A 27,463-nucleotide genomic window follows, 5' to 3' on the forward strand; every position below is an offset into this window, starting at 1 on the left:
ACAGTACCCCTTTGCGATTGGCGAGTTCAGGACGTTTTCTTTTGATTTCTTCGTTCAATTTCGATAGCTGACGACAATAAACATTCGAATCAATAGTTTGGTTTCTCTGAAGCAGTTCAAAATAAAGAATACCCTAGTAGTCCCACCACACAGATAGCAAAATCTTCTTTTAATGAATATTGGTTTTGGACGTCGATTGCGCAGGTTTATCTTGTTTGGTCCATGATCGTTTTCGGACTACGTTATCGTAGACAATCCATTTTTCATCACCCGTTATGACTGTTTTTAGAAGTGGGTCGTTTTAGTTACGATTCGGCAAAGAATCGCATATGTTAATGCGTTGGGTGAGGTGAATTTCCTTCAATTCGTGAGGAACCCAAACATCCAATTTGCTAACGTACCCAAGCTTTTTTTAATGCAGAGAAACGGTTGAAATCGGTAAGTTCAACTTTTCTGCTATTTCTCGAGTTGTCATACAGCGATTAGCTTCGATTAAGGTCTTTATTTTATCGTCATCAATGGTGATTGGGCGTCCAGTGTGTGGTACATCTTGGACATTAAAATTTCCGGAACGAAAGCGAGAACCAACGCTGGCACTGGCGTTCGGTAACGCAGTTCTCGCCATAAACTTCACACAATTTCTTCTGAGCTTGTACTGCATTTTTGCCCTTTCGAAAGTAAAATAATGAAATGTGTCGATAATGCTCACTTTGATTGTCCATCTTCAACTTAAATTTTAAACAACTTCTTGTTTACTAATCACGTTCAATTTTCGATCGGAAAAAGTCTAAAACATAACCTTTAAAATGGCATATAATAATATAAGCGACGAGATCACTATTACTCGATATGTATAAGTTAAGCCATCTATGAGAATAAAACGACTAATTATCGAGCAACTCAATATTTTATGCTGAAATGGACTCATTAGGAAGAAACTGAAAAAAATGATCGCCCTGTATTTCATACAGGACACGAAAACCGATCCATGTTCATATAAACATTTTTTCTCAAAGTAATTCATAGATTCACTCCTTAAATTTTTAATTTGCATTATGAAACACCATGTATATGTAATAATTTTTTAAAATTAAATTTAATTACTTAATTACCTAATTCGTCACTATCTCCGTCGTAATACTCCTTAGCCGACATATTCTGGCCGTCTATAGCATTTCCAGCATTTGCCATACTAATCTCGAAATAAACCGGTTTGTCTCCCAACTTTTTATCAATCATGGAAGCGTCCAAGATAGTGGCGAAAAGGAAAAATTCCTCATTTCTGGTAAAAGCTGCTTCGTTTAATGGAAGAGTGGGTTCCAGGCAGACACCCGATGGCAAGAGATCAATATTTTCGGTTATTTCGGTTTTGATTGACATGAGAAGCCTGGCACGATATGAAACACCTGAAAATTAATTTTAAATTCCTGTTTATTTATTTATTTTTTATTTTTACTTTATTTTATACATATCTGTTGGTTCTAGCCGTTAATAGAACTTTTATAGTTAAAGCAAAAAGTTCATATAAACGAAGATCGGCAAACGCTTTGTTGCCAAGGTGCAGGGTACTCTTTTCAATTTTATCTTTCAAGTACCCAGAATTTATTTAAATAAGTATTTAAGGCGTACATCGCTAGGTATGTTCCGTAAAAACCAAATTTCTCTCCTAATTTCCTAATTATCGAGTGTTGCTCTTGCCGGTGATAGTTCGGCTTTGTCCGCTTTGTGACGTCACAAAATAAATTAGCTTCAGGTACAAAAAAGACACAGGATCTTATTCATAAGAACGAGGGTTATTAAGCAATCAAATATAGTACATCTTAATTTACGGCACAAAAATCAATTATCGACACCTTTGAAAAAAATGTCTTGTTGGTTGCGCCTTTGATGTTTAGGTCACCATTTCGTTAGTAATCATTCTGGTTTCACCAGATATCGAGAGCTTTTGTCCCACATGATGATCAATTGTGGACCACACTTCATTTTCAAACGTAATTTTTCTCAAAATTTTATTTTTGCCAATCGGAAAATTTATACGTGGTGTATCAAGTTGAATGAGTAGAACTTCAATATTTCGACCAAAGTGTAATAAAGTCATGAATATATTTAAAAAACAGCATCTTACCCTCTCCTAAACCGGTATTTAAACTGGAATGCTCATCTAGAATGCAGTAATCCCTCGTTGACCCATACATATGGACGAAACTGGGTCCAAAGGTTGGCGTGAAACCTGGAATCATTACTATTAACGAGGTATCTTATTTCAGGTACTTCAAAGGGTTTTTCAAATTCGTGCCACATACTGGATGTTGACGACAATGGAACATACCGAACATTGATCGCTGGTCAGCGAACAAGTGCGGCAAAGATACTTTGGCACGTATCTAGCGCAGCAAATGCTTTATTATAAGTGCAATTACATATTGCCGTGCGGTAAAACTTGTGCACGCACCTTTGCGGTAAAAAGTTTTATCACGCGCATGTCATTGTCAAATGCTTAGAAAAATGTTGACAATGACACATGCTACGCTGCGTGCGCTAAAACTTATTACCGCACGTATGTGGCAAAATACCAATTTCAACTACCAGTGCATTCGATAACGTCACTTTTTTCCAAGCTCTTGTCATATTACTTTGTTAATCATTTTACGTCTATTATTAAGCGATAAAAAATCTGAATATTTTCTAATACATTCAACTCACCTTTTTCGCCGTCATTTGAAATAGCTGCAAGGTCTATGAAATATGTTCCAATGACCCTCGGTTTAATGGGGTCATCGCCTTTCAACTGAATTTTTATTCTTTGACACAAAGGTGGAAACATTTCCGTGAACACCAATTGTTCGTTCCAAACCGGAGTGTAGTTATGCTTCATAACGCTTGTTTTGCCCTATAACAGATGAAAGAAAAAGTCGATAATGATGATGATTGACGGCATAGTATAAGATAATTTGCAAACAAACTTTTATTTTATTTCGATCATATACAAATATCACCAATTCAAGCAAGTAGGAAGCGCTCATATGGGAGAAGGATCGTGCAAGATTTAATATACCTCCGAGAAAGACCCACGGAGTGGGTCGCAAGAGTAGCGGTTAAAGTGGGCGAAGTCAGCAGTATCCAGATCTCTATCTGTTTTAAAATATTTACCGATATAAATTCTAGTGATTGATTAATAATTTTTTTAAATTTATTATATACATTGACACTTTTTGCTTTGATAATGTAAAAAATTTCCACCGCCGTGAAGCTGGTGGATCGGTAGTAATCGAGATACTGAAGAAGAAATGCCAGCCATACTGACTCCGCCCATTTCGTTGATGGTCCTCCTCGAAGGCACATTAAAATATATGCAACCTTGCCCCACACCCGCTATTCCTATAGTCCAACTTGAACTGATGGTACCTGTATTTGGCCTTCCTCTTACTTATTCAATTCTGAGTAGATTCTTTTTAGCAGTCAATTTTATATAATTAGCAGTCAATAACTATTAAATTTATCAAAAGTTTAAAATGAATTAAGCCAAATCTGGTCTTACCTGGTCGGGCCAAAGCTGACCGATTAACGATATATTACTGAAGAAAATATAATTTAAAAAGAGAAATAAAACTAGAGGAAAAACAAAAAAAATACAAATGCAGAGAATTTAAAAATTGAAAATAAAAATAGAAAAAATAAATGTCGAGTTCTGGCTCTGTTCAGTCAGCCGGCTGACTTAATGCTAAACGGGGTCCTTGTACCCAAGAAGAACAGGAGACTCAATTTTTAAAGAAGTTTTTAACATTGAGCGATATGAACTTATAGAAGAGTTACCGTTAAACCAGCAAAGGACACTTGAACATAAGGATCCACCAAATCATTTACTTCTCCCATGAGAGCTTTCCGCACATTTGCCATTAAGGTGGAATTCATTTTGGGAAGTCCATCAGCTCGATAAATTTTAATGATGTACCGCGCCATTTGTCTATCAGTCGGTACCCCATCTGGTAGTAGAAGGTTGCTGAAATGAAGACAAACCCATATATATGTTGTTCCAACTTATTGCAAATCTCAGTTCGCCATGAAACGCATATGCTTTTTTTCTGTATAAATGATAGTGCATGGCCTGTTATTATTTTTTTTTGAGGAAGTAGTTTTGTCTACCCATCGGAATGAAATAGGTACATACGCCTCAATGTCATCTTCATCCTTATCACTTTTAGAAGGCACTTTCATGGTATCCCCTTTTCCAATGACGCAAATATCACACTTTAAGTAACCTTTCGTGCCTCCAACCATGTCGTCAGGGTCGGTGATCAATGCCCATTTATGGTAAAATTGATGATCTGAAACGAAAATGCTCGTTTAGTGACCATTTGCACCATTGGCTGAAATTTAACTTAAAGTGGGTAATAAAAATTACGGTCCATCTAAAGTACAAAATGTTCCCCCAGTGGTTCGAATATTACTTAATCCTAATTGAATTTAGGAAAAGAAGCTTATAACAATTTTATTTTGCCAGTTCTTCAATGCTTATAATGCGCATTTATCTCTTTGTGTCCTCGTCTCTCTTACCTTTTTAAAGGAACATGGGGTCCTCTAAATAAAACCCATCTATAAAATTAGATTCGTATATTTATGATTATTAAAAATTATTTAAATATAAAATTTGTATGTTCTACAATTTTTAATTATTAACTTATTAGTAGTACAGTCTGTACTGTGGATTTTCGGTAAACCACGCCTCCCACGCAGGCGTAGATTGACAATTTATGTTGAGGAATTTGGCATCTGTGCCAACACAATTTACTTCCCCTAGAGGGAGCCTCACGATGTTGCCAGCTGCATCCTGAAAAAAAATCGTGTATTTACTTTCGGCCCTAGAATGCCTAAAATTTTTGCATCAATCTAGAAAATTTTCATAAACAATTTTGTGATTATTTCAGTTAAGTAGGTATCTAATTGAAGATAAATTTCAAACTTGGAATTAGTCTAAATGGTAATTGAATTTATAGAAAGTTGCTGTTTAATTAGAGTTATATCACAATTTTTGACTAATTGCGGCAGGTCTGGACTCGCGGAGCAAAGGCAACTGAAAAATCTCTATTCCGCGAGTTTTAAAAAATTACTTATTGCATCGGAGACACCCTGGATATAAGAGACTAACTTAAAAAAGCAAATTAATTAATAATTACCTCGCACTGGCAAATTGGGGGAATTTTCACATTGCAATGGAACGTTTTTTGCGAATTGGGCCCCACGCAATGCCAGCCCTGATCATCGCGTGATGGTTTCCAATCCGGCCAACATTGGCATGGATGCGGAGGACTTGAAGATCCACTTGAGGTGAAGAGGGTTATGGAAATTATCACTGTTATTGTCGTGTGCATTCTAAATGACATATGAGAAAAAAATAACCAAAGATGGTGTTTTTGAATGTGACTCACATATCTGATGCGTCGCGTAGATCATTAACTGTAGTAGAAGTTGCAATAATGGTCTAATTACCCAATTGAAGCTTCTCAATGGGGGACTTAGGTAGATATAGCAGAAAATCGGGTCAGTGGCAGAGAATATTAGGAAGATTTAAGACAGGAACTCTTACTTATAGTGGTGTTTTTTAAAGTTTTTTAATATATAAAAAACATATATAAAAATATATTAATAAATAAAAATTGACGTTGAGTCACAAAGCTGCTTTAAGCAATTCCATTTTTTTTGTGAGGGCCTACGCCCATGGTTGCAACAATCGCCAATGCCGATTTTTTTATTGTGCATTGTTCGATAGAAGATAAATCTTCCTGAACTTCGTTATGCAAATAGATAAACACTGGACCCGCACAACGAAAATCAAAACAAATAAAATTATCATAATTGTTGTGATATCATCATCCGTGGTTTTTTCCAATTTGAAATCTAATTACTCGAATAACATTCGATTGTTCGTTTGACCTAGTCTGCCCGGAATGCACTAACAATGAAACCGTTCGGAAAATTTGACTCCTTTGAGAATCCTCAGTTAGCGACGTAATTACGAATCACAAGATTTTCGTAGAATTCTTCGATCCGTAGAATGCACCACTGTAATTTGGCACCATGTCGCCTCATACCCGAAGTAAAGTCGCGCTTAAGTTGAAATACGCCGTTCTCAACCCTTCATGAGATTTCTTAATAACGATCAACAATTCAACTTTCCGCTGGTAACAACAGTTCAAAACGTTTGTAGACGTTTTCCCAACGTATTAAAAGTCCCGGTTCACAATTGAAAGCTGACGTTTTCCACTGTCTGATTTGAAATTGACCGTGACAGTTGCCGAATTTGACACATGAATGAGGTTACAAATTCATCTAATGCAAATTTTAAAAGAAAAATAACCTAAATCACTCACTCACATTTTTCGACCCGGATGCAGTTGAGGCATTGCATGAAAGGAGCGCGATTGTGTACAGGGTATGTCATGAAAAAAATCCAAAAATAAAGGTTGTAAATACATGTATACCTGGTTGTGACCATACGGTGGCGACATCTAATTTAAAACTCCCTAGCAACTTGTGACCTCTGAGGAAATTGCGGGATTGCAGCACCTGTGAAATAAACACATTTTGGATTCCGGATATTTGAGAAATAAATACAGCGCATAGAACCTCTCTTAAAATCAACCACCGGTGACCAACAAAGACAATTAAAATAATTAAATCGACATATTGTTCGTCTTAACGTTAACTTTTTGACAAATTATTGTTAAAATAATTGTAATAATTAATATTAGATATAATAAATAAAATAATTGTATAATAATTTGTTAAAAAGTTAATGGAGGAGAAAGGGTTAATTTAGAGCCGCACGGTATAATAGCACAAGTTCTACCTTAGTCGAATATGTAGCTACTCCTCGTTTAGCCCAAAACTTACCGATAAATTGATGATTTTGTCAAAGAGCATTATCGGGGGCATATGGAAGTCAAACACGAAGTACTGAAAAAAAAAGTTTTTAATTGGAAGTCCGAGAGCGCAATTGCAGATAAAAACTCAATTAAAAAATCATACAAGATTTTACATGGGTGTCAGTACGGAACATATTCATCATAGAAAGTTCAGTCATTCGCGGCACTTTGATTCAATTAGATCAAAGCGACGCTGATGGAAACCGAAGCACAATTGCGTGGAATTCGTCTGGATATTCTCTCTTTAGAGCGAAAACTACGTTATTGGCTGCGCAAGAGTATGATGAATACGGTCGTAAAAATCTCAGATAAATAATCTCCCTTTGTTGATTTTGATTAATGTAAGATAAAATAAGAGTGTTGCCGAACCTCGTTATAATAAGGGCAGTTTGTGCTCTCTTTCACACTGGTGAATTTCTTCTCGTCACCAATTTGAATGCAGACGACAGGATCCATGTTAATGCCAGCTAGTTGACGGACTTCAATTATGGTTATGCAGACTTGAAAATCTTGCGCTTTGAGGCCTTGTTCAGTTGGTGCTTGTCGGTTTTTCAATTCCCTGAACCTGGAACCGATTTTTATTAACGCGACACACTATTTCCAAAATAATCATTTTAGGAAAAACCGCAAACGATCACATTAACAGCGCACGCCTAACCCTGCTTCATCCCAAATTTCTTCGATTTGCACGCCATAACTCTAACCGTGTCAATTCAGCATAACCTGATTATTCCTGAAAAGAAACTAAAAACAGAAATAACTACAGAGGGGGCCCAATGAAGAATTAGCCGTTTTTCTTTTCCCCCCTGTCACCGGCACCTTCCGCGAGGCTATTTGTCTACGGTGGTCTGATGAGTGCCGTCAAGCTCGAAATCAGGAACAGTAGGGCTTGGGATTCGACATCTACTGACGCAATGTTGTTCAACAAGATTGTGTAAGTTTTAGTGGAGTTTCCTAGATATCTGGCTACTCATGCGAACTTGGCACAGCTCTATAAACGTACCTTAAAAGGCGCCTATCATCTAGACCTAGATTGTGTTTGTCTGAGTCAATTGAAGAGCAACTTTCGGTCCTTGACATCGGTACAAATTCGCAGGGTTTATCGGAAATTTTCCTCAAATTATCACTCGGAGGAAGAAGCGCTGTCTCATCGTCTGTATCGCTATCTTTCGATTGTCGTGACTTTCCAAACTTTATTAAGCTCTACAACAGCAAATTTGATTTTGATTCCTTTGTTGGACCTCTGCATCGGACACACTCACCCTCATTTTCGTAAAAGTTGTCCTCTTCCTGTCACTGACAGTCTTTTCTGAGGGAGAATCAAAACGCGTGCCCCTAATTTTACTCTCAGATACGTCCGGAGAGTACCTGATTGCCTGATTGTCAGACAGTAAACTTTTTTCTATGTTAGCTATATTTCTACCAATATTAATGAGCATAAGCTCCTCATCTTCTACGTGATCAATTCCTGAATTGCCAGTAAATGAAGACATGGAGTCATCTGGCAGAGAGTATAAAACGCAAAACTCTATAGTGGCCTAGAAATGATAGACGAATCCGTAGATCTGAATGACTCTCAGGGAAGTAGTGGTTGATGTGACAGCCGTTAAGGATTTAGTTAAACAAATAGTTTCCAAATCGATACCCTGGCCACCACGACCACCAGATTTAAGCTAATGGATTTTTTCCTCGCGAGGACTTCAAATACATTTAATCGAAAAATTGATTTGAGGTTCTCCACACGCACCATGTTCTACGCCCAATGAACTACGAATTGCCCTAATCCTTATCGCTTTGTCATTTTACGCAACTAAGACTTAACTGCTGCGCATAAGTCAATTCTATTACTTACCCCAAGAGCCCTGTTATTGATATCCACCATGTTATCGTACACATTGATTCTTCCTTCCAGCGCCACTTTTTGCAGTCCCATTTTGTAAATTCCTAAAAGTTTGTCCGCAATAACTATAAGCTTATTCCTCAAGTAGATCTCAATCGAAATAAACTCGTCATCTTCAACAGGTCTGGCAATTGGCCACTCAAATCTCTGGAAAATCGCAAAACCGTGGTAGTATAAAGGGATTTTAGTAATTTTTGCGTACAGGGTGGCCCGCCCTCATCACAGACGTCTCTAGTGCCTTAAGTATTATAAAAACTGATTTGAAACAAAAGTCATGCCACATCGAGAAGATTTGTCCATTTGTTACTTTTTTTTCTTCATAGAGAAGAGCACCGCGTCTATTGATACCAAATAAACGGAACTCCGGCTCGTTACAGCCACGAGGTCTGTGAAACGGTTGATGATCGCTGATTTAGCCGGTCGAGCCGTGAAATTGACCTCCTAGATTTCCAGATTTTACGCCTCTGGATTTTTACTCAAGGGTATAAATAAAAGAAAAAGTTTACGTCACACTAGTAAAATATAAAGAGAAATTGCTCCAACGTGTAACCACCTGCGTCCGTGATTCGAATGAAATCCAGAGGGCCCCAAGACAAGTTGAAAATGTGCACATTTTGAAGTGCTCGAAATAAAATTCAATCATCTTGAGCATGTAATGTAAATATTAAACAATTTCCTGCGATAAACCCATGTTCGTGAAGTAAGTAGGTCAATATAAAATGTGTTTTTTGTGCTTTAAGCGTTAATATTTACTGCGCGTGCTAGTGAGGGTGAATAAATTTACACATTAATGAATTTTTCTATAGGTGGGCAATATAGATTTTTCATATCGTAAATCTATCAAGAAATTCTTAACAGATCGGCAAGAAGGTCGTAATCTCAGTAATCCTAAATAACCGCTAAAAAAAAAATTAAAATTTGCGTTCCAGCATTTTTTGACGATTTCGTGATATCAATATCGCAATAACTGAAGGAGCTACTGCCAAAAAAATTAATTTTTGAGCACGACCCCTACACAACTCTACTCTATATTTAATGGGCTTTTGCGGACACCCTGTAAAATACCCTTACCTGATCTACGACCACGCATTCATTTCCCGTGTCATCAAATATTTTTGATGTGTATGAGACGCCTAAAAAAATAACAATTTAATTAGTCGAGTCAAATCCAATTTTATAATTTTTTGAGGGGTTTACAAGACACATTTACACAGGATTTTTCAACAAAAACTGGACTCCCCACGATTTTCGTCGCCGTTTCGTTTTGTCAGTTTGTCGAAAAATTATTGTTAGTAAAGAGGCCAAGTTGTTGTCGAAACACTCTGTATTTTGTATGCGGTTAGAAGAAGTTGTCCGACTAAGTCCGGAATAAAATAGGATTAACACTTAATTGGCGCACTCTCATGCGCGCGCAAAGTGCACTTTATCATGTTAATGCTTTTCCATGACAATTTTGCAATCGTCGAAAATTCATCACACAAACATCACTTGGCACGACTATATTTACTACAGTATGCTTTCAAATGTACAGGGTGTCTCTAAAAAATATGTAGAAAATCTTAGATTTACCTTATTCTAAAAGTGGACGCTTTCCAGATAGAGAATAATAAAGAGTAAATTAAAAAAAGAGAAAAATTGATTACTCCGGTTGTAATTCTATTATCTGAACAAAATGCTGCATCAGGGGGTTTCTAGGGACAATAAATCAGAACTCGTTTACGTTTTTGGTGCACATTGAAGAGCGTGCTGTTAGCGTTAAGTAACCCCCCTTTAAAAAACAACTTGTTTATCACTCAATTTAAAATTTATTTATGTCTAAATTTATGTTTTCCCACAAGTTTTATGAAAAAAGGTGTCGTGATGCAAGTCTCTGCGGACATTCCTTCTTAAGGTATTTGATACTTAAAATAATTTTAAAATACACATTTATTCGTAAAATACAAAAAAACAAAAAACAAAAAACTTGATATAGTTAAGTAAACATTTTTTTAATATTTTTTTTTGTTTCAACTGAATGAAAAAATATCAACTTTAAAGTTATGTTTCAAGACATGCAGCGAACTGTAAACTTCAAATATTTCAAGGAAAAATGCTTACAGGGACTTGTACCAAGACACCTTTTTTTTATAGAACCTGTAGAAAAAAAACCCAAATTTAATCGTAAATAAATTTTATACCGGGTGATGAAAAAACTTAAGCCCCTTTAACTAGAGTTCATCTGACGACGCCTTCTACAATTTGCATGGGATATGTGAAGTAATTATGATTTCTCGCCCCTAAAAACCCCTTTAAATGCGAAATATTGTTCACATGCTAGCATTGCAAACGAAGAAATAAATTTTTTTCCTCTTTTCGATCTTCACTTTGGCATGCTGCATTTTGAAAAGCGTCCATTTTTAAACTGAAATAAATTGGGTTAAATCAACAAGTTTTCGCCTCAGAAACCTGTGGCAGAATTTTTAGAGACACTCTGAGGAATGCCCCGTCGGGCCTATCCGGCATTGCTTCAATCTAACTAAATCAAAGTTCCGAAGGGAACTGTACTTTCTGCCATGAAGCTATGTTCGGTGGTTTTTTTTTTTCGTAAAAAAAAAAATGTATGAGTATGTGACACGCGCGAAGCTCACTTTCCACACGAGTGGGGCGAGGACAATTATCAAATCTCACGAGTTGCACTATTCCCATCCAGAACCACACGGTGTACGCACCCTATATATTGAGGATTGTTGATACTGAGACTAATAGATGTCAAATAAAATTCCTTTGAAGACCAGAAAATTAATGTTAAAATTAATATGATTTGTTTTAATTGTTTGGTTCCCATCGGAGATATAACGAGATTAAAATTAACGGCGGATTAAAATTTTCGATAAAAAATCTCACCTCTAAACTGAATTTTTGCTACTTTCGGTCCTCTGCAATTAGGAATTTGAAACTGCTTTAATTTAACGGATAACGACATGATTTCGCGCTGATCCAGATATTCCTGGATCCAGTTCGTCCTGCTGCCGCAGGAAAACTTGTTGATGCGGTATGTTTTCCTGCACTGCCAGCAGGAATACTCAATAATGGCCAAGCGCAGAAGCAGTGCTGACAATGTTAACATATTATACGCCTAATTGCTTATTTAACACCCTTGAGTAGAAGTCAAATGAGAGGAGTTTCCAATGTATTTTACATCGGCATTTCACAGACTACGAAAAATTCAACATCGATTAAATTAGAGAAAAGTTACACCATTCCGTTGAGTTCGTAATTTTTAGCGTTAACGCTGAAGTGAGTAATAAATTACACTCGATTTATAACACGAAATAGAAACATTTATTGCGCACTTTGTGTTACAAATGCCTATTTGATGATTTTATTACTTAAATAACTGATTTATTTGAATCATATATCGCGTCCATTATGACGCTCTCGTAAATCATAACACGTACGAATGTTGCTAAATGGGAAGAAGGTTGGAAAATATCGAAATTTGCGAATTAACATTCTTGGAGAACCCCATTTTTAGGTGCTATAAGATGAAAGTCTCTAAACATCCTTTTCCAAGACACCAGGGTGTTAGTCTAAGTATCTGGGATCATTCCATTAAACCGAGAATCGGCACACGGAAAATTTCGAAATATTCCTCCATTTGACCGCACTCTATTTGTTCAAAAACCCAAACGTCATGTCTTGAACAATTTTTATTCGCGAAAACTTTCGAAATATTACTCTGCTTCACCACCCTGTATGTATTCAAAAATCGAAACGTCGCATCTTGGGAAATTTTTTCCGCGAAAAATTTCAAAATATTTCACCACCCTGTACATATTTCTTCCATATTGTATTTCGGTAAAAGTGCTTTAAGGAAGTGAGTTCAACTTTCATTAATCTCGTCCATTTAAAGCAGCATCAAAGCAATTAAAACTTTGGTTCCCTCTCTACTTAGACGGAAAAGTAATTACATCAGGAAAGGTATTGATTTAACAAAGTTGTTAGTGACGTGGAACAAGTCGATTTATTACGTTGTGACGCACCAAAGAGGCAGTTTGATCATATTGAATACAGAAAATAAGGCCAAGTAAACCTCAAGAAGTGCGTTAGATAATGTTTATACCTTGATAACTGCTCTAAAGTGGTTGAAAACTATATTTTAAATCTGATATTCGCTGATTATAGAGTCCAAATGTGTTCAAAGAATTTTGTGAGTATTAAATTAAATAAAATTGGGTTGGAATCAAACGTTCATACCTCAATATTGAGTAAATAATTCAGTTTTCTCGAATGTGGAATTTTTTTAACGGAAAACCATCGTTACCTGTAAGGTAATGAACGAGGGAATGTTTTGAGAGTAAATAAATTAAGGACAGTCAAATGATGAGCAAAATCATCACTTATCTTTTCCCTTCTCTTTTTGAATTATTTCTCGTCTCATCATTTGCTTCTCTCTTCCATTCTATTGCGTTTTCAGCAATTATGTCCAATATTTCCAAATATGTTCTCGGACCTACCGAGCCATCCACAAGTCCAGCTGATCCAACGGCGAAAATGTGCAATTTCCACTCTCCAATGGAAAGTAGAGCCAACCAAAAACAGAGACCCGGCAGGGTCAAAGTCAGTTGATGTTGGAGGCGCAGATAGAGCAAAATTCTTCAGTCAAGTTGCAAATTTGCCTTCAAAAGATTTTATTGGGTTAACACATAGTATGCCCAGATTCACCATTGAGAAGGTTCATAAAAAATGTGAAGAAGAGGATGAACAAAGTTTGCTTGAGAGTAAGATTGCAGTCGCATTATTATACCGGATACAAAAAAATAGTGATTCTCAAACAAAACAATCAAAAAGGAGTTATTCGTCATATCGTTCGTCATCACCACACTTCCTTAATGAATAATTTCTTAACGAATAGATATGTAATGAAGAATTACGCATTTAAAAATTATTAATGAATAATTACTTAGGAAATAATGGCAATTGTATCGACTTCTGCGTAATGGCTAAAAATTCAAAATTTCCACGCCTCTACAGGGTGTCTCATATTTTTTGGAGATTATTATTAGTATTTTTTTTTACCTGAAATTTATTGAAAAACGTTCCGTTAGAGAATAGAAGATTAGCATGAATTGGTATGGTACATAGCTTAATATATGCCTGGGCATTTTAGATGGGAAAACAAAAAACAAACAAATTCAAACTTTATATAGAGAATCGGCTACTCAGACCATTCCATGGGAGCCTCCTTACAAAATTATTGGCGATGGAGAGCCAGAGATCTTAAAATTAGACTTCCTAAATTGGGGTAACGTATAGTTATTTTATTAGTAATTTTTGTGTGTTTTAATTAACGATGAAATTTTCAAGAAGAAAAGACAGACATTTCTCTACTCTTATTAAACTTAACAATTGCGCAAGTCGAATGGTGTCTGTGTGAAAATCCAAATAACTTTATACCCGCATAATAGGTCAGTTCAATTTACTTCAAGTTAGTTCAGGTTAACCCCCTCCTCCCCCCATGAAGTAATGCCTAACGGCGGTTCCGGGGGGGATTCAGGGTGAAGAAAGGAGGGTTTCAGTGAGTAGGCGTCCCACTCTGGGGCGAATCCCACATAACCCGGTCGCTATAACATCAGACCAGGTACCTTTGGAAGATTTCCCTCCTCTATAAAAAAAAAAAAGTTAGTTCAGGTTGGACTTGGGCGTAAGTAATACTTGATGGCGCTCCCGGATCGGAAACGGATTTGAAGAGCGAAAATAGTAGTTGATGGGTATTCCCTGGATTCCCCCAAGGCTAATCCCACACTAGGGGATCGACTAACAGCAACAATATCAAAGCCCGCCTCCCCCCCCCCCCCTTGTGTTTAAATCTTTCGAAAAAAGTTAGGCTTAGGCTCCTTTTCTTTTTCGATTATTAGTGAAAGAATCTAAAAGACTAACAAAGTTACAAAGTAGCTTAAAGGATGATAAAGTTACTTAAATAACTTATTACAAAACACTCAATTAAAAAAAAATTGGATTTACTCTGCAGTCAATGAAAATAAAATTTTATTAATTTTTTTATTCGATTTGGAACCTTAAAAACTATAGTATAAATTTGTTTATAGATTCACACCTTAAACACCTTTTTTTATGATACCTGAAATCCCGACCTTTGACCATGAAATTTATCAGATAAAAATACTTTTTGTCCTTCATTTTGCAATATTTTTGTCTAGTCGGGGGTGTATCAGCAGGTGCACATGAAATACATCTAATAGAAAGGGCAAGAATGAAAAGATCATGGGAAAATGTTGTCAAACCGGATATGAACGATGAGCATTCTCTGCAACGGTTCAGAAGCTACATAGGAGCTTTAGAAAGAGACGAATGGACATTTAGAGAAAATGTGAAGCTATTTCCATTTGATTGTTATGGTAAATAACAGCGTTCTTACATTTTTAGGAAATACAGGAAATTCAACAATTGCGCCTGCATCTATTAGAAAAAATGTTGGAAGAAATCCATGAAACGTCTCATAACAGAGCCCGTGAAAAATTGAAAAGAATTGTAATGGCGAAAGAGGCCCAGAAATTGCCGAAATTGGCTAGAATTCGGAAAGACGCTGCAAGAGGTATTTCAATTATGACGCACGCGGTATATTAATTTTTTAATTTCCTTCACGACGCGCGCGTTCGCGAGAAGTATCAGGAGCCATTTTTCCGGAAACGTGACATTGACAGTTACTTTTCCGCACTGATTAGTTGAAATTGACAGTCATATCTGTCAATAAACAGAATATCTGATGTCACGACAAGTCCATAATTTTCTCCGTGCAAGTGCGAAAAGTGATACTTGCCCAGTCCCTTTCCAGGGGCCACGTAAATCTGACGAAAACATTATATTATCGTTCAATATTATTCGTAGAACTCAGAAAGTTGGAACTGGGGGAAAAGGGAATTAAACGAAAATATCGACAACCAGACATAATTGAAGAGTACATATGTAAAGATTCGGACCTGTATGGACCAGTTATAAGGAACGGAGAACATACGAGACGTTGGCACCGGATTATTGACGAAAAAATGTATAAACATAATGCTCAGTTCATCGGTAATTGGCTACTTGGTACCTGACCCACGTGACTTGACCATCACATGACAAGAATTCGAAGTTACCCAAGAAATACTATGAAAATTTCAGTGTGTCAAGCTTAGACAAGACATTAAATTTGACGGCAGATGACAGCACTGGTAAATAGGACTAATTTTAGTGCTCTTATTTTAGACATGCGCACAATTCTTATTTCATAAAAACTTCGGTTGTCACGTGATCGCCACCTATCTTGGGTCAGAAAAATGTTTTAAATCTAATTTTTTTCAACCTGAATTTTCCATATTTTTACACCAACTGTATTTACATACTTTATATGGAATATTGCTGATAAATTTATGAATGTTTTAGATGTAGAACGATTTAGCACTTTACCTCGCTGGCTCGATCGAGCGACTACCCTGAAAGGAACCGGAGGCACATCGATATCTCGTAAGTCCCAATTGTGCATTCGGGAGTCTAAATGGACGGCGCCTGTTTTGAAGCGCCTGTACGAAGAACTTCGAGGTAAGTTTACCGTGAATTATTAAGTTTTTTACTGAAAAAATCGTTTGTTAAAGACTTACGAAGTTAAGAACTAGAACTTAGAAGGCTTTCAAAGAAGCGCATATGCCAGATGTAGGAAAATTTCTCACAGCACTAAATAACCACTGTCAAGGACTTGCGAAGTCTAATTCAAAGAAAACCTGCTAAAGTGCCGAAAAGCCTCAAATTCAATTCCAAGGGCAAATAATAAAAGTTCAACATTAAGAAACAAAATTTTATATTAAAACCATTTTTCTTTCGTCCACCAACTTCGGGGGTCGTTATACAGGGTGATTGATTAGAGAATCAAGATATGTGGACACGTGACAGATATCCACAGATGGCAGTACAACGAAGTTCTCACTATGTATTACAATGACCATTAGATGATTACAACTTTCAGGAACATTTTTACGATTTTTGTAAAACATGCATTAGAGGGTTTATTCTAATTCCTCACATTTGTTTCAATCAATCAAAAACTCACGTATGTTTTTCCGTTCAATAGTTCTATTAGGTAATTGAGCTACCGATGAGGGCGTTGCGAAACGTGAAGAAACCACGTAATAGTTCCTAACCTCAAATTATATTTTACGTCAAATTTAATAACTGAATTACTTGTGATTGTTCTCTGTGTTTGAATTTGGCTCACCAGGGGTCGGTTTTGTCTTTTGGGTAAGTAGTTGTAGTTAAGTAAATTCTATTAGTTACGAAGTAGGAATTGTGGCAACGTAGTGCTTCGAGCGATTGTCGAATGTTGGTTTTATCGATCCGTTTCTTACTTAACTGATTAAATATCACTTGGGATAAGCAATAAATACACGGCACCATAAAAAGTCTACTGATATATTCTAAAATATTGGTAACATTATTAAATATCTGTTATGTATACATATAATTTTTAATTTACAAAGTTAATGATGTCAAATTTAAATCAATTATTTAGTCAACTGTAAAAAACTCCGTCTCCCTTTGCCCCTAGATATTGAGGCCATCCCTGCAAATCTTCTGGAAGAAAATTTGCACATTGTTGCTCTATCTGTTTATTGAAACTGCTGTCGCATTTGCACTGGATTCTTATCCTGTAAGCGGTAAGTTGCCCTATTTTGAGTTGGGAGATTTTATCGAAAAATGGAAAATTTCTCTTTAAAATTTCTTGATCTCTCTCACATTCGGTTTTATAGTTTTCTTGTTCCTGTTCACTCGGTTCTCTGCCTAAAATAGAAACAAACGTTAGCTGGAAAATATAACACAAAGCTCCCTTGGAAGCATCGTAAAATTCTTTTGTTTGGAACTCGTCAGTTCGGTTCACATTGGACCAATGAAACGCAAGCAGAAATTGACTACTTAGCGACAAGTATGTTAGTCCTGTAGAAGGATATATTACCAACGCCATCTGCCCATTAATAAGTAACTACTGTTTGGTTACTTACTATTTACTATTACTACAATGGATATCGTGCTAATTTAATACGGATTTTTGACACTGACCTAACATAAGTAACTGCTTTTCTAATATACATTCTTCAATATCTGTAGCCTTCAGGGAACCTAAGGAGACTTCAAGGGGCTTCCAGTATTTTATGTAAAATAGGTCGATAATATTAGATTGTTCGGTTATCGTATTGAATGGAGTTAGAACGGCTCCTATAATAGAAAAAAATACAATTTTTGAATAAACAGAACAAAGAAAAAAGATCGATAATACTGCAAATATGGATTGCATGTAAAATAGTTCGCGCGGTTCGTTTGAACATATGTGAAAATATAAAAAAATATATTTTTAATTAAAAAAAAACATTTAAAAATGTGAAAAAAATCAACAAGTTTCATAAAGCCATCTAATATTCCTAATCAAATTAATTTCTTTGACTCACACACGTTATGTTTAGGATCATGTTGAATGTATTTTATTGAATCTTGTAAAATAATGAATTGCACTTATGTAAAAAAGGCTCACCTTACACATTACTTACTTACTACTTACCAACAGAAGTTACCACTGAACCACTTTCCCATATAATCTTAGGCTTAATACCCCTTTTCCTACGTAAATATCCTTTGTCTTCTCGTTCACCCAACTCGTTTTCACTCTCAATATCCCATAAAGTGGTCGAACGGTTTTGCAACGCGTAGTTCTTCTGTGCCTTTATAATATTGTTTATGTCGAGTAGATCCATTTCTCCAACCACGTGGGAATTTACATCTCTTTGCTCCAATTTCATTTTTTTCAGCCTGATGAAATATATTTTTATGGAAAGTACCATACTGTCAAAGTTACTAGATAGTTGAAAAACCGGATCTTAGCGTGCACCGGATAATGAGACGAAGTCAAAATAAGCGACGGAAATCTAAATACGCCCGAATTTCTCGTATTGTATCAGCTCTGATCTTACTGGATCAAAGTGCCGCAGCTGAATAAACTTTCTGTTGCAAATATATGTTCTGTGATTTAACTATTATTCATCGATTTGATGAATTTTTGATCATATTTAATATCGCATATTCAGTGATGTTGGTGCGAATTATTTGTTTTACTTACTCGTCCCAAAAAATTGCGAAAGAAAGAACTAAACGTTCTTACCTATTTTCCTCATTTTTGAAGTAATTCTCCTGCAAAATATCCGTAGGGAGTGTTTCTTCATCGTGCAGCAATCTCTCTTTTGACATGCGCACGTTGTGGTAACCATAAATCTTGTCCGACAAGTTCTTTTTAGTCGAACCGGCTTTTTTCGAGGAATCACCCTCATAATTTTCCGATGCGGTTTTTACTTTTTTGTTGCTTCTTAAATTTCGGTCATTTATGGACAAATTTGGAGCTACTTCCTCCATGAGCAATTGCTTTTGATTGTAGGGTATGTTATCATCGTCCATGTTATAATTGGAAAACTCCTGATCTTCATCAACTTGATTGGGCATCCAGATATAGTTTGCGCCCGGGGAATTGGGTATTTTTGGTTCCTACAGAAAAGGTCCGTGATAAAAAAAGAAGGAATATGGCGCGACCTTTACGCAACTTGTGACTTACTTCCAACGCATCCATTTGACCAGCTGCTACATTAATTCCATTGCCATCTGAATCCTTATTCAGTGTCCCGTAGTCCTTTATTATCCCACCTGGTCTATCCTTGTGCCTAAAACTGGATTTTCCAAATTGTCTTGTATTGGTTCCCATCGAATCACCATCAAGGCCCTTTGGACTATTAGACTGAATTTCACCATTTAGTGCAGAAGACGGATTGTATACGGGACTTCTCGTTGAATAATTATTAAAATATTCTCTAAGCATCTTCATGGGACTTTTTGTGTTATTAAATTCAAAATCAGTGTGAAGAGCTGCAAAAAAAGGTTTCGTTTAATCTTATAGAAATAATTTTATCCTCACTAACCCGAACTGTAAATTGTGATCCCCGGAGGTTGGTGATACGCATTTAGTGCATTAAGCTTGAGGATTGTCGAGGCATTGAACTGTTTCCTGCATTGGTCAAACGATTTTTGATGATCTAAAAGAAAGAAAAAATAGCATAATTGGAGTACCTATCGAATAATAAACTGTTAAGTAAGTTAATATATAAAAGAAATCCATCCCAGAGATCTGATCTGATCGTAACCGGAGAGTTATCCAAACTTCCTTTTCCTTCCTGGGAGTTGATCTTCCATCCCTCAAGAGCTCATAATTACCAACCTTCCACTTCTCTACCCAAGTCTGCAACACTGTTTTCCATCCTTTAAGCTCATTTTATTGCGGAATGGTCTTGTTCCCTCAATGTTCTATTAAAATACACTGTTTTCATACTTATTTGCGCTACTTTCGGCATTACGTGTCCGTATTTTTTGATGTGGCGTCCAGACTTTTCCGCTACGTGTCCGTATATTTTTTTTTTACGTATCTATAGTTGCTGTTTGAATTATTTTTAGTGGTGGGAGAGCACAAATCTTCTCAATAAGATGGTACTGGAGATGAGATTTTTACCCACTATTAACCTCCTTGGTTACTTCAGGTTGCCCCAAAATTCTCATTCAATTCCCCTTTACTCAATTTTAGGACTCGTTTCCCCTTAAAAATATCTCGAGTCTCCCCAGTTATGATAACTATGAGCTGATACGTTTCGCGGGTAATGCTGAGAAGGATTTTGGGAATAATTCTATGTTTCATTCACAAATTCATCCAGAATTACTGGACAAGTTATTTTACAGATATGATCAGTTCAAGTCGGAACATAGGAATTCCGCGAGGGAGAGAACTTCATTAGTTTTAATATGCCTCCAACAAAGACCAGCAATGAAGTGGGGGGGGGTGATGCAGTCACTACTTCGATATTTAGATTAGTATCGATTTCGCTGCTTTCGCTGTGATGGAGTTTTATAAAATTATCAAAGTAAAAAGCAGCAATGTAAATAAATGAAGAAAAAAAAGATTAATCCATCACTAGAACTTATATCAGTAAAAATTCTGAAATGGTGAGACATCTGGCAACACACTGGACTGACTACGCCCATTTCATCCGCTTTTCTCTCAACCCACTTCGTTGATCCTCGTCGGAGGCACATTAAAACTGATGCGATCCTTCTCGCACTTGCGCAATTCCATTGTTCCGACATGAACTGGTGGTGGTACCCGTCTACATACTTAACTTACCAGATGTCTTTGCCTTGTCTCCAGTAATCTGTCTGTCGGTTTCGGAACACTCAGACGTCCAAAATATGAAAATATCGTGTCCTTTGCCGTCCATACTCAAGGTTAAGGCATTCATTTGAGTGATTATGCCCCCGCTTACCGGCTTATAGATGGGTTGTCCAGTGAACCCATCAATTATTAGTGTCTGCAAATAGAGTATTCGAACAATATTTTAAACGTGGCCACAAAAAGAAACAACGAGGAAAGTCGAGCGAAAGACATGCAGTGCGCAGCAGCGGACACCCTGTATATACGACTCACTATACAGATACAATATGTAGGATCCGTTTGTCAGATCGCTGCAATATTCTGTATATATTAATTAATAAGTATAATTGTTGCCGTCTGACCAAATCGAGATGCAAATAGGAAGATGTATATTGTAAAGTAGCTATAATTTAGGATATGTTGGGGAAATAAGGAGTGAGGTACCCTGATGATACGCCCATGTGTATGGTCACTGAGTTCATGTGGTTCGCAGCATTACTGGAATTTTCCCTGTAATTACCCTCGGTCGAGAGCCATATGAAGTAAGAGAAAGTCGAGCATCTCTTTGTTAGAACCAGGAAAGAGGGTCGAAGGACAGTCGACCAGGGTTCTGACAAAGAATGGTTTATGATGTCCAGATGTGACTAGCCACATGGCGGATCGGGAATCGGACTCTGGTTAGGGTACGCCGCTGGTTTATTGCCCCCGAAGATAGCATTTAAGGTATTGGAGAAAACGGGGACGCTCTCTTTTCTCGAGGTGACGATTCGGCGAGGTGTCGGGAGTGTCGCGAAGGAACGCAAGCATCCTCTTAGTTAAGTTAGTAAGTAAGCCCCTAATTGTATAAATCCAGAAATAAAACCCTAGACAACTTAAGAGAAAGCCTACAAATATTAATTAACTAGATTCCACTTACCTGTGTGTAATTATACTTCAAAATGTCATCATATTTCTGATAAATTACCATAAAATCAGTTACGTTATCCTCATTGAAGAACGCGGGGGTCGGACTCATATCAGTTACAGCACCGGATACATTGAATTTCCATATTTGTTTAAACGATTTTCCGTCTATCGCAACAATTGATGAATTATACGTGGATGTTACGATATCTTGAATTTTGTCGCCAGTGATATCCACTAATATTGACTGGGTCAGCATGCCATTGAACTTATCCTCATATAAAGTCCGTGATTTGTTTTCCTGAAAGAAAATCACAATGAGGAATGAATATTCTTGAAGTAGGTACACTGAACATCAGTAAATTTTACTCACCAGCTGTTCCATCTCCTTTATCGGGATTATACTCAGATTCCCTGGAGTTCCCGGAGTTCCAGTTCCAAAGAGAAGAATTGATGATGTATTTTGATGTAACACTTGAGGCATATAAAAAGTCTTGGTCCCGTTAGGGGTCCGAGTTTTCTTAATTGTTTCACCAGTTTTGCCAGAAAACACAACGATACGACCGCTTGCATTTTCTGAAACGAACAACGTCAGTCGTTTTCCTTAGTTTTGGGGAAAGGGAAACTCGTATACAGAGTGTCCATTTCTCGGCAAAGTTATGCGATTTCGGGTTCTAGAATTTGCCGTCTTAAAATTTTAAAACTCCAATGACTTTCGGAGGTATTTGAAAACAACTTAAATTTTAAAAAAGTGTTAATTTCTTTCTCAGCTTATTTGGCGAATCATTGTGAAATGATTAACACATCTTGAGTGCGCTTTAAATAACCTTCGGTGCCAATAAGATGTTTGATCCACGAGATTTCCCGGCAAAGTCATTTAAACAATGATGACATACGTTGGCCTGCACGTCCAACAGATCTGACTCCATCAGATTATTATTTATAGGGGAACTATGCGACACCTCATTGAACTGGTCTTAATATGTAAAACAACATGGTAATCAAACAATAGCAGTTATTACAAAAATGTGCAAAAATCCAACATGGCACCCACAAAAAAGGAATTTGATTTTTGTTACCGAGGATTGAATGCGCAATTGTGTCCTATTTTAAGCGATCTCATATCTTATACTATTTTCGGTCCAAAAACGAACACCCTGTACAAGAAGTAGCTAATAAAAGTTATTACGTCAAATTTTTAGCGCTCCTTACGCTTTACATGGTTTGTGGATCAACATAATTACCTAAGTTTTCGACTTGAAATTTTTGATGACTTAGTTACCCACCTTCTAATGACGAACATGATGCAATGACATCAGAAACATTGTCACCATTTTGGTCTGAAATAAAATCGGCTAAGAAAACATTCATTTTTCCTGGGTTCAACTTCCAGATATGTTTTCCTTGTTTTGAATCTACTATTGCTATGGTCTAAAAATAGATTGTTCAGCTGAAATTAAAGTTCAACACCAACAGGGCAAAAAACAAATGATAATAATACTGGGCTGTACGGTAAGTTACTTTACTGCACTCACTTGAGGGTGGGAGAAAGTACATTGATGCACTGAGAGTGGGAAAGTTATATTTCCGCACTGAGTAGTCAATCGACGGAAAATATATTAATTCGGTAGCGTATCCAAAATAATGATGGTAAAGCAAGAAGATCTCAGAAACGGCGAGAGAAATAATAACGGAGAAAAAGTACCTTTACCACCTTTACAAAGAAAGCGGTGGTAGAAAAGATTGTTTAGAAGAAATATTAATTTCATAACGCTTACCCCATCGATGCCTACATATAGGCAGTCGTTAACACCGTCTGCATTTACATCTGCGGAGCAATGCAAACCGAATACTGTGTCATTTATCCACTGTTTCCATATTACATTTCCATTTTTTCCATTTAGTGCTATTAGGCCTCCGTCGCATGGAGGAGGAATTCCGAGGAATATTGGACAAAAGATTTTTGGAGCCACTAAATTATCATTTCCTCCTGAAACATCAGCGCGTAAATAAAACATCAAAAATATTTCATAAAATTAGTTTTCTATGAAATCATATCTGGGATATTTCACAGAAAGTTATGAAAAATTTTCGTTCCGACTAGGGAAATTTTCTTTCGGAAATGGAGCTCGTGGTAACTCTTATAACGCACACAATATGCATGTCCACGTTTCCTCCGTGTCTAGATACGGAAAAAAGGTATAAAACAATAAATTCCATCATTTTAGAGGTTTTTCATATAAATTCGCATGATATATTTTTTATGTAACCAACCTGTTCCGAAACCGAATATTATGTCCTTTACTCCATCGCCGTCAATGTCCAGAACCCTCGTGGGCGACTCTGTGACGAGTCCTGGAAAATTGACCGCCCAGACTTCAGTAACGTTTAAGCTTGTGCAAGGCAGTCGATCGTCGGAATGTCTCGAAGGTTTAGATTTGGAAGTTATCCACTCTCTCAACTGGTCTAATGGTAGCGGGTATATGGAAACCAGGATAACTACCAGGACAATTAGACCTGCAGTAATGCAATCATCATAGAATTTGCACAGAAAAAAGATGCTGAAAATTGCGGATTGCACATTTCCGGAAATTTTCATACATTCGCGAAGTTCTAACCATTATGTAAACAATTTTCCTTATTTTTTAATATGTGTCTTTATTTGTTTTTGCTTTATCTGTTTTTTTTTTTATTTGTTTGTCTTCCCAATATATACGAGTAATAAACGCGAAAAATAAAATTTTAGGTAATACGCATGGCAAAAATGTTTAAAAAATTCATTCTTTCCGAGCTCGCAACATCTTGGACCGAGGAGGAACTGCGGCAACCGATGAGCTTATTTGGATAACTGATGGCTTTGTGTCGTTCTCACCTAATAAAATACTAAACGAGGCCAGGACGTAACAGCAAGGTTTACACCACGCCTTGTAATTGCCCTTTTTATTCATTCTCCTTCCACCATCATATTTACAGGGCCTTCTTCTTGGCGCCATTAAAGGCCTCTTAACGTTGAGTTCCTCAGCCAGCTACAAATGTACGATTGAATGTGAAGGCTCTCATTATACAGGATGATCATAAAAAAATTGTAAAAGTTCTACTACTTCAATTGCCTTGTATTTAACAACCAGGATGAAGTAGCGTGTAACTCCTTAAATTGACAGGAATGAGCAGCCGGCAGGTATCATTAATTTTTATTATATTTTTTTAAATATATTTTTTATCTTACTTTATATCCATTTTTTCCATCACGTATGAACACTTCATCTTCCACGTCGCTGATATCATCGTCGTCCAGTGATATGCTTTCTCGAATTTCCCCTTTCAAGTTCATCCCCGAATATGTAGCAGTTTTAATGGCCATCTGATAACAAAAGCTCTGTAAGTCAAGCCAAACTAGGAAAAAAAGGAGAGGGATAATAGAAAGCAGGATTCCGCACAGGAGTAATCATAAAAAAAAATTAAATTATTCAACACTGATTTAACAGGGCCAACTACTCAGCCAAAAATGTACCTTAAGAATTTCGACACCCTGTACATTAAATTTTATAAAAATTAGCCCGTGTGTGCAAAAATCTTGCCGCATATTTAATTAAACTCTCAGCACACAATAAAGTCAAAACCCGCGCGTTAGTAAGAATACCATTCCATTTAAAATGTGCTCACCGAGTGAGCTTGCACTCTCAAAGTGGCATTTTACGCGCATGGGCGTGGAAAAGTTTACCGCACGCAAGTCAAAGTGGCATGTGTGAGTGTCAAACTTTTTTATAGTTATTTGAAACTGACATGCGCACGATGAATAATACTAATAAACAATGAAGTGTGATTTTCCATTGTTTTATGTTTCTTTAATTTAGTGCGACAACTTCAAAAAGAATCGTATTGTTGGGTGATGGATGTATGAAAAGGGGCCTTAAAGACCAATCCTGTTAATTATTAAATTATTATTGGATCTGGTAGATTAGAGTTGTGTTTGTAAGTTTTCTTCTAACGTATCTACCTTGAGTGAACAACGGGCTTCAGCTGCTGAAAACCTCTAACAATCCACCATATAATTTTCGTAACTTCCAGCCTTCGGCACAATACCATCAAAATCCCCAGTCACGAGCTAAACCGAGTTAACACTCACATTTTAAAAATATCTCGATCTCTAACTTCATTTTAAAAGAGTCTTGTCCCTAAATTTTGCAAAATTGTTGAAGATGGAAACAGGTGAAATAGATATCGCTTGGTATATTGTCGTATAAAATTAGGAAAACATATGTTGCCATCTGCAAGGCATGCGCAGTTTTCCAGCATTTCCTAAAGCCCTTTTTATTGATTTCCCGAAGCCAATTAATTCAGTTTCATATCTATCAGTAGGGGAAGGGAGTACGGATCGCGCTAACTGAATCTCCACAATAAGGTTTTATTGTACGTATTCTAGGTCCCTAAATATCACGAAAATTTCATATAAACATATATGGAAAAGCGCTTCGTTTTTGATATACGGGGTGTGAAAGATTGATTCATGAGGACTGTTTTCAAGTAATATTTTCGAACCGTTTCAAGATAAATTAATGGTATCTCGCACATTATTATAACTTTTTGCGCTTTTTCTGAATATCTATACAGAAATTGCCACATTGTTTCAGATGGGGTGATAGAGAGTTGCAGTACTTTACGAGGTAGTTAAACCGATTTGTTCTTTCCTTTATTGATTATTTTACAAGAAAAATATTAAATTCGAAGATGTTTACATGAAAAAGGATCCCTTGCAGAAAGTAAAAATCTCCAACAGTTTTCAAGAGAATTGAGATTTAACAAATCGGTAGATATTATTGTGTGTTTTATTACATAAAAATTAGATTTAAAATCTAGGTGGCCTTGAAATGAAACAAAAAAAAATGACATTTCCGTATTTGACAGCAGTTATTAATAGAGTCTGGTGATTTTTCGTCGTTACCGGAACAATGTGTGGTTACAATTATTATTAAAAACGAATTAAAAACAAATTTAATCTGATATTTATTTAATAAAATATAGTATCCACCGATTCATCAATAAAATTTAGTACAAAAAACTTTAGGTATTTTTTTAGGCACTAGGCCCCTATATTACCCGCCTCTGGAAAAATTTGGCAATTCCTTTGTAGAGATTTAGAAAGAGCACAAAAAGTTATAACGAAGTACAAAACTTGATGGATTTATTTCGGAACGTTTCGAAAATATAAACAAAAAATCACCTTCAGGGAACCAACTTTTGCACCCTTTATATCGAGAACGAAGCGCCAATAAAAAAATTTAACCCTGGCATCCCATTTAATGGATGCCGACATTATTCAACCAAAAAAATATGTGGAATTGTAAACTAAAGTCGACGTATCTCAGCATTTTTATTATTTTAATTCTATGCTGAGAAAATGAATTTATTCCATAGCTTATGTTCACCCTGTATGTTTAAGCGAAGTTTCCGTCATATTTTGGGACTTGGGTTGCG

At 36.5% G+C, this 27,463-nt stretch overlaps 3 protein-coding genes across 7 annotated transcripts in view; 1 reads left to right on the forward strand and 2 right to left on the reverse strand.

Moving 5' to 3' along the window:
- Nucleotides 1–11,859, reverse strand: part of LOC136340971 (otoferlin-like) — a 33,713-nt gene extending 21,854 nt beyond the window's left edge. For both annotated transcript variants that reach the window (XM_066285506.1, XM_066285505.1), the window contains exons 1-13: nt 11,707–11,859; nt 9,895–9,956; nt 8,776–8,970; nt 8,186–8,461; nt 7,927–8,126; nt 7,293–7,488; nt 6,892–6,954; nt 6,480–6,564; nt 4,169–4,325; nt 3,814–4,000; nt 2,704–2,890; nt 2,126–2,230; nt 1,113–1,406 (exon numbers count right to left, since the gene is read on the reverse strand). In XM_066285506.1, coding sequence (XP_066141603.1) covers nt 1,113–1,406; nt 2,126–2,230; nt 2,704–2,890; nt 3,814–4,000; nt 4,169–4,325; nt 6,480–6,564; nt 6,892–6,954; nt 7,293–7,488; nt 7,927–8,126; nt 8,186–8,461; nt 8,776–8,970; nt 9,895–9,956; nt 11,707–11,785 — 2,086 coding nt within the window. In that variant the 5' untranslated portion in view covers nt 11,786–11,859. The remainder of the gene's footprint in view (nt 1–1,112; nt 1,407–2,125; nt 2,231–2,703; nt 2,891–3,813; nt 4,001–4,168; nt 4,326–6,479; nt 6,565–6,891; nt 6,955–7,292; nt 7,489–7,926; nt 8,127–8,185; nt 8,462–8,775; nt 8,971–9,894; nt 9,957–11,706) is intronic.
- A 990-nt stretch (nt 11,860–12,849) lies between these two features.
- On the forward strand, nt 12,850–17,256 carry LOC136341010 (cilia- and flagella-associated protein 91-like). 2 transcript variants are annotated; one of them, XM_066285571.1, is made up of 8 exons: nt 12,850–13,012; nt 13,280–13,583; nt 13,973–14,107; nt 15,021–15,190; nt 15,247–15,415; nt 15,709–15,894; nt 16,246–16,401; nt 16,455–17,256. In XM_066285571.1, exons 1-8 carry the CDS (start codon nt 12,995–12,997, stop codon nt 16,466–16,468), a joined length of 1,152 nt encoding a protein of 383 aa, XP_066141668.1. In that variant the 5' UTR covers nt 12,850–12,994; the 3' UTR covers nt 16,469–17,256. The 2 variants fall into 2 exon arrangements, with proteins under 2 accessions (XP_066141668.1, XP_066141670.1); XM_066285573.1 differs by lacking the exon at nt 16,455–17,256 and having other exon boundaries at nt 15,709–15,868; nt 16,246–16,387.
- Nucleotides 17,252–26,257, reverse strand: LOC136341009 (uncharacterized). Of its 3 annotated transcripts, none has more exons than XM_066285568.1 (15): nt 25,986–26,257; nt 25,215–25,349; nt 24,861–25,014; nt 24,263–24,505; nt 23,767–23,978; nt 23,275–23,419; nt 22,362–22,564; nt 22,002–22,289; nt 21,059–21,242; nt 19,809–19,922; nt 19,448–19,755; nt 19,004–19,380; nt 18,407–18,654; nt 17,911–18,066; nt 17,252–17,634 (listed from the first exon to the last, which is right to left on the reverse strand). In XM_066285568.1, the coding sequence occupies exons 2-15, from the start codon at nt 25,347–25,349 to the stop codon at nt 17,366–17,368; spliced, it is 3,036 nt and encodes a 1,011-aa protein (XP_066141665.1). In that variant the 5' UTR covers nt 25,986–26,257; the 3' UTR covers nt 17,252–17,365. The 3 variants fall into 3 exon arrangements, with proteins under 3 accessions (XP_066141665.1, XP_066141666.1, XP_066141667.1); XM_066285569.1 differs by having other exon boundaries at nt 25,215–25,381; XM_066285570.1 differs by lacking the exon at nt 17,252–17,634 and having other exon boundaries at nt 17,940–18,066; nt 18,396–18,654.
- Nucleotides 26,258–27,463: the final 1,206 nt, after the last annotated feature.

Source organism: Euwallacea fornicatus, chromosome 9 (genome assembly GCF_040115645.1).
Source record: "Euwallacea fornicatus isolate EFF26 chromosome 9, ASM4011564v1, whole genome shotgun sequence".
NCBI lineage: Eukaryota > Metazoa > Arthropoda > Insecta > Coleoptera > Curculionidae > Euwallacea > Euwallacea fornicatus.

What these genes read in the sequence shown, in the direction of transcription:
- LOC136341010 (XM_066285571.1), top strand. An exon ending in TGAACAAAGTTTGCTTGAGA is followed by an intron (nt 13,584 to 13,972) that starts GTAAGATTGCAG and finishes TGGGCATTTTAG; the next exon opens with ATGGGAAAACAAAAAACAAA. An exon ending in TCGGAAAGACGCTGCAAGAG is followed by an intron (nt 15,416 to 15,708) that starts GTATTTCAATTA and finishes TATTATTCGTAG; the next exon opens with AACTCAGAAAGTTGGAACTG.
- LOC136341009 (XM_066285568.1), bottom strand. Translation starts at nt 25,349, where the DNA reads ATGGCCATTAAAACTGCTACATATTCGGGGATGAACTTGAAAGGGGAA. An exon ending in TATATGTAGGCATCGATGGG is followed by an intron (nt 23,420 to 23,766) that starts GTAAGCGTTATG and finishes ATCTATTTTTAG; the next exon opens with ACCATAGCAATAGTAGATTC. An exon ending in TAAAGGAGATGGAACAGCTG is followed by an intron (nt 22,290 to 22,361) that starts GTGAGTAAAATT and finishes ATTTTCTTTCAG; the next exon opens with GAAAACAAATCACGGACTTT.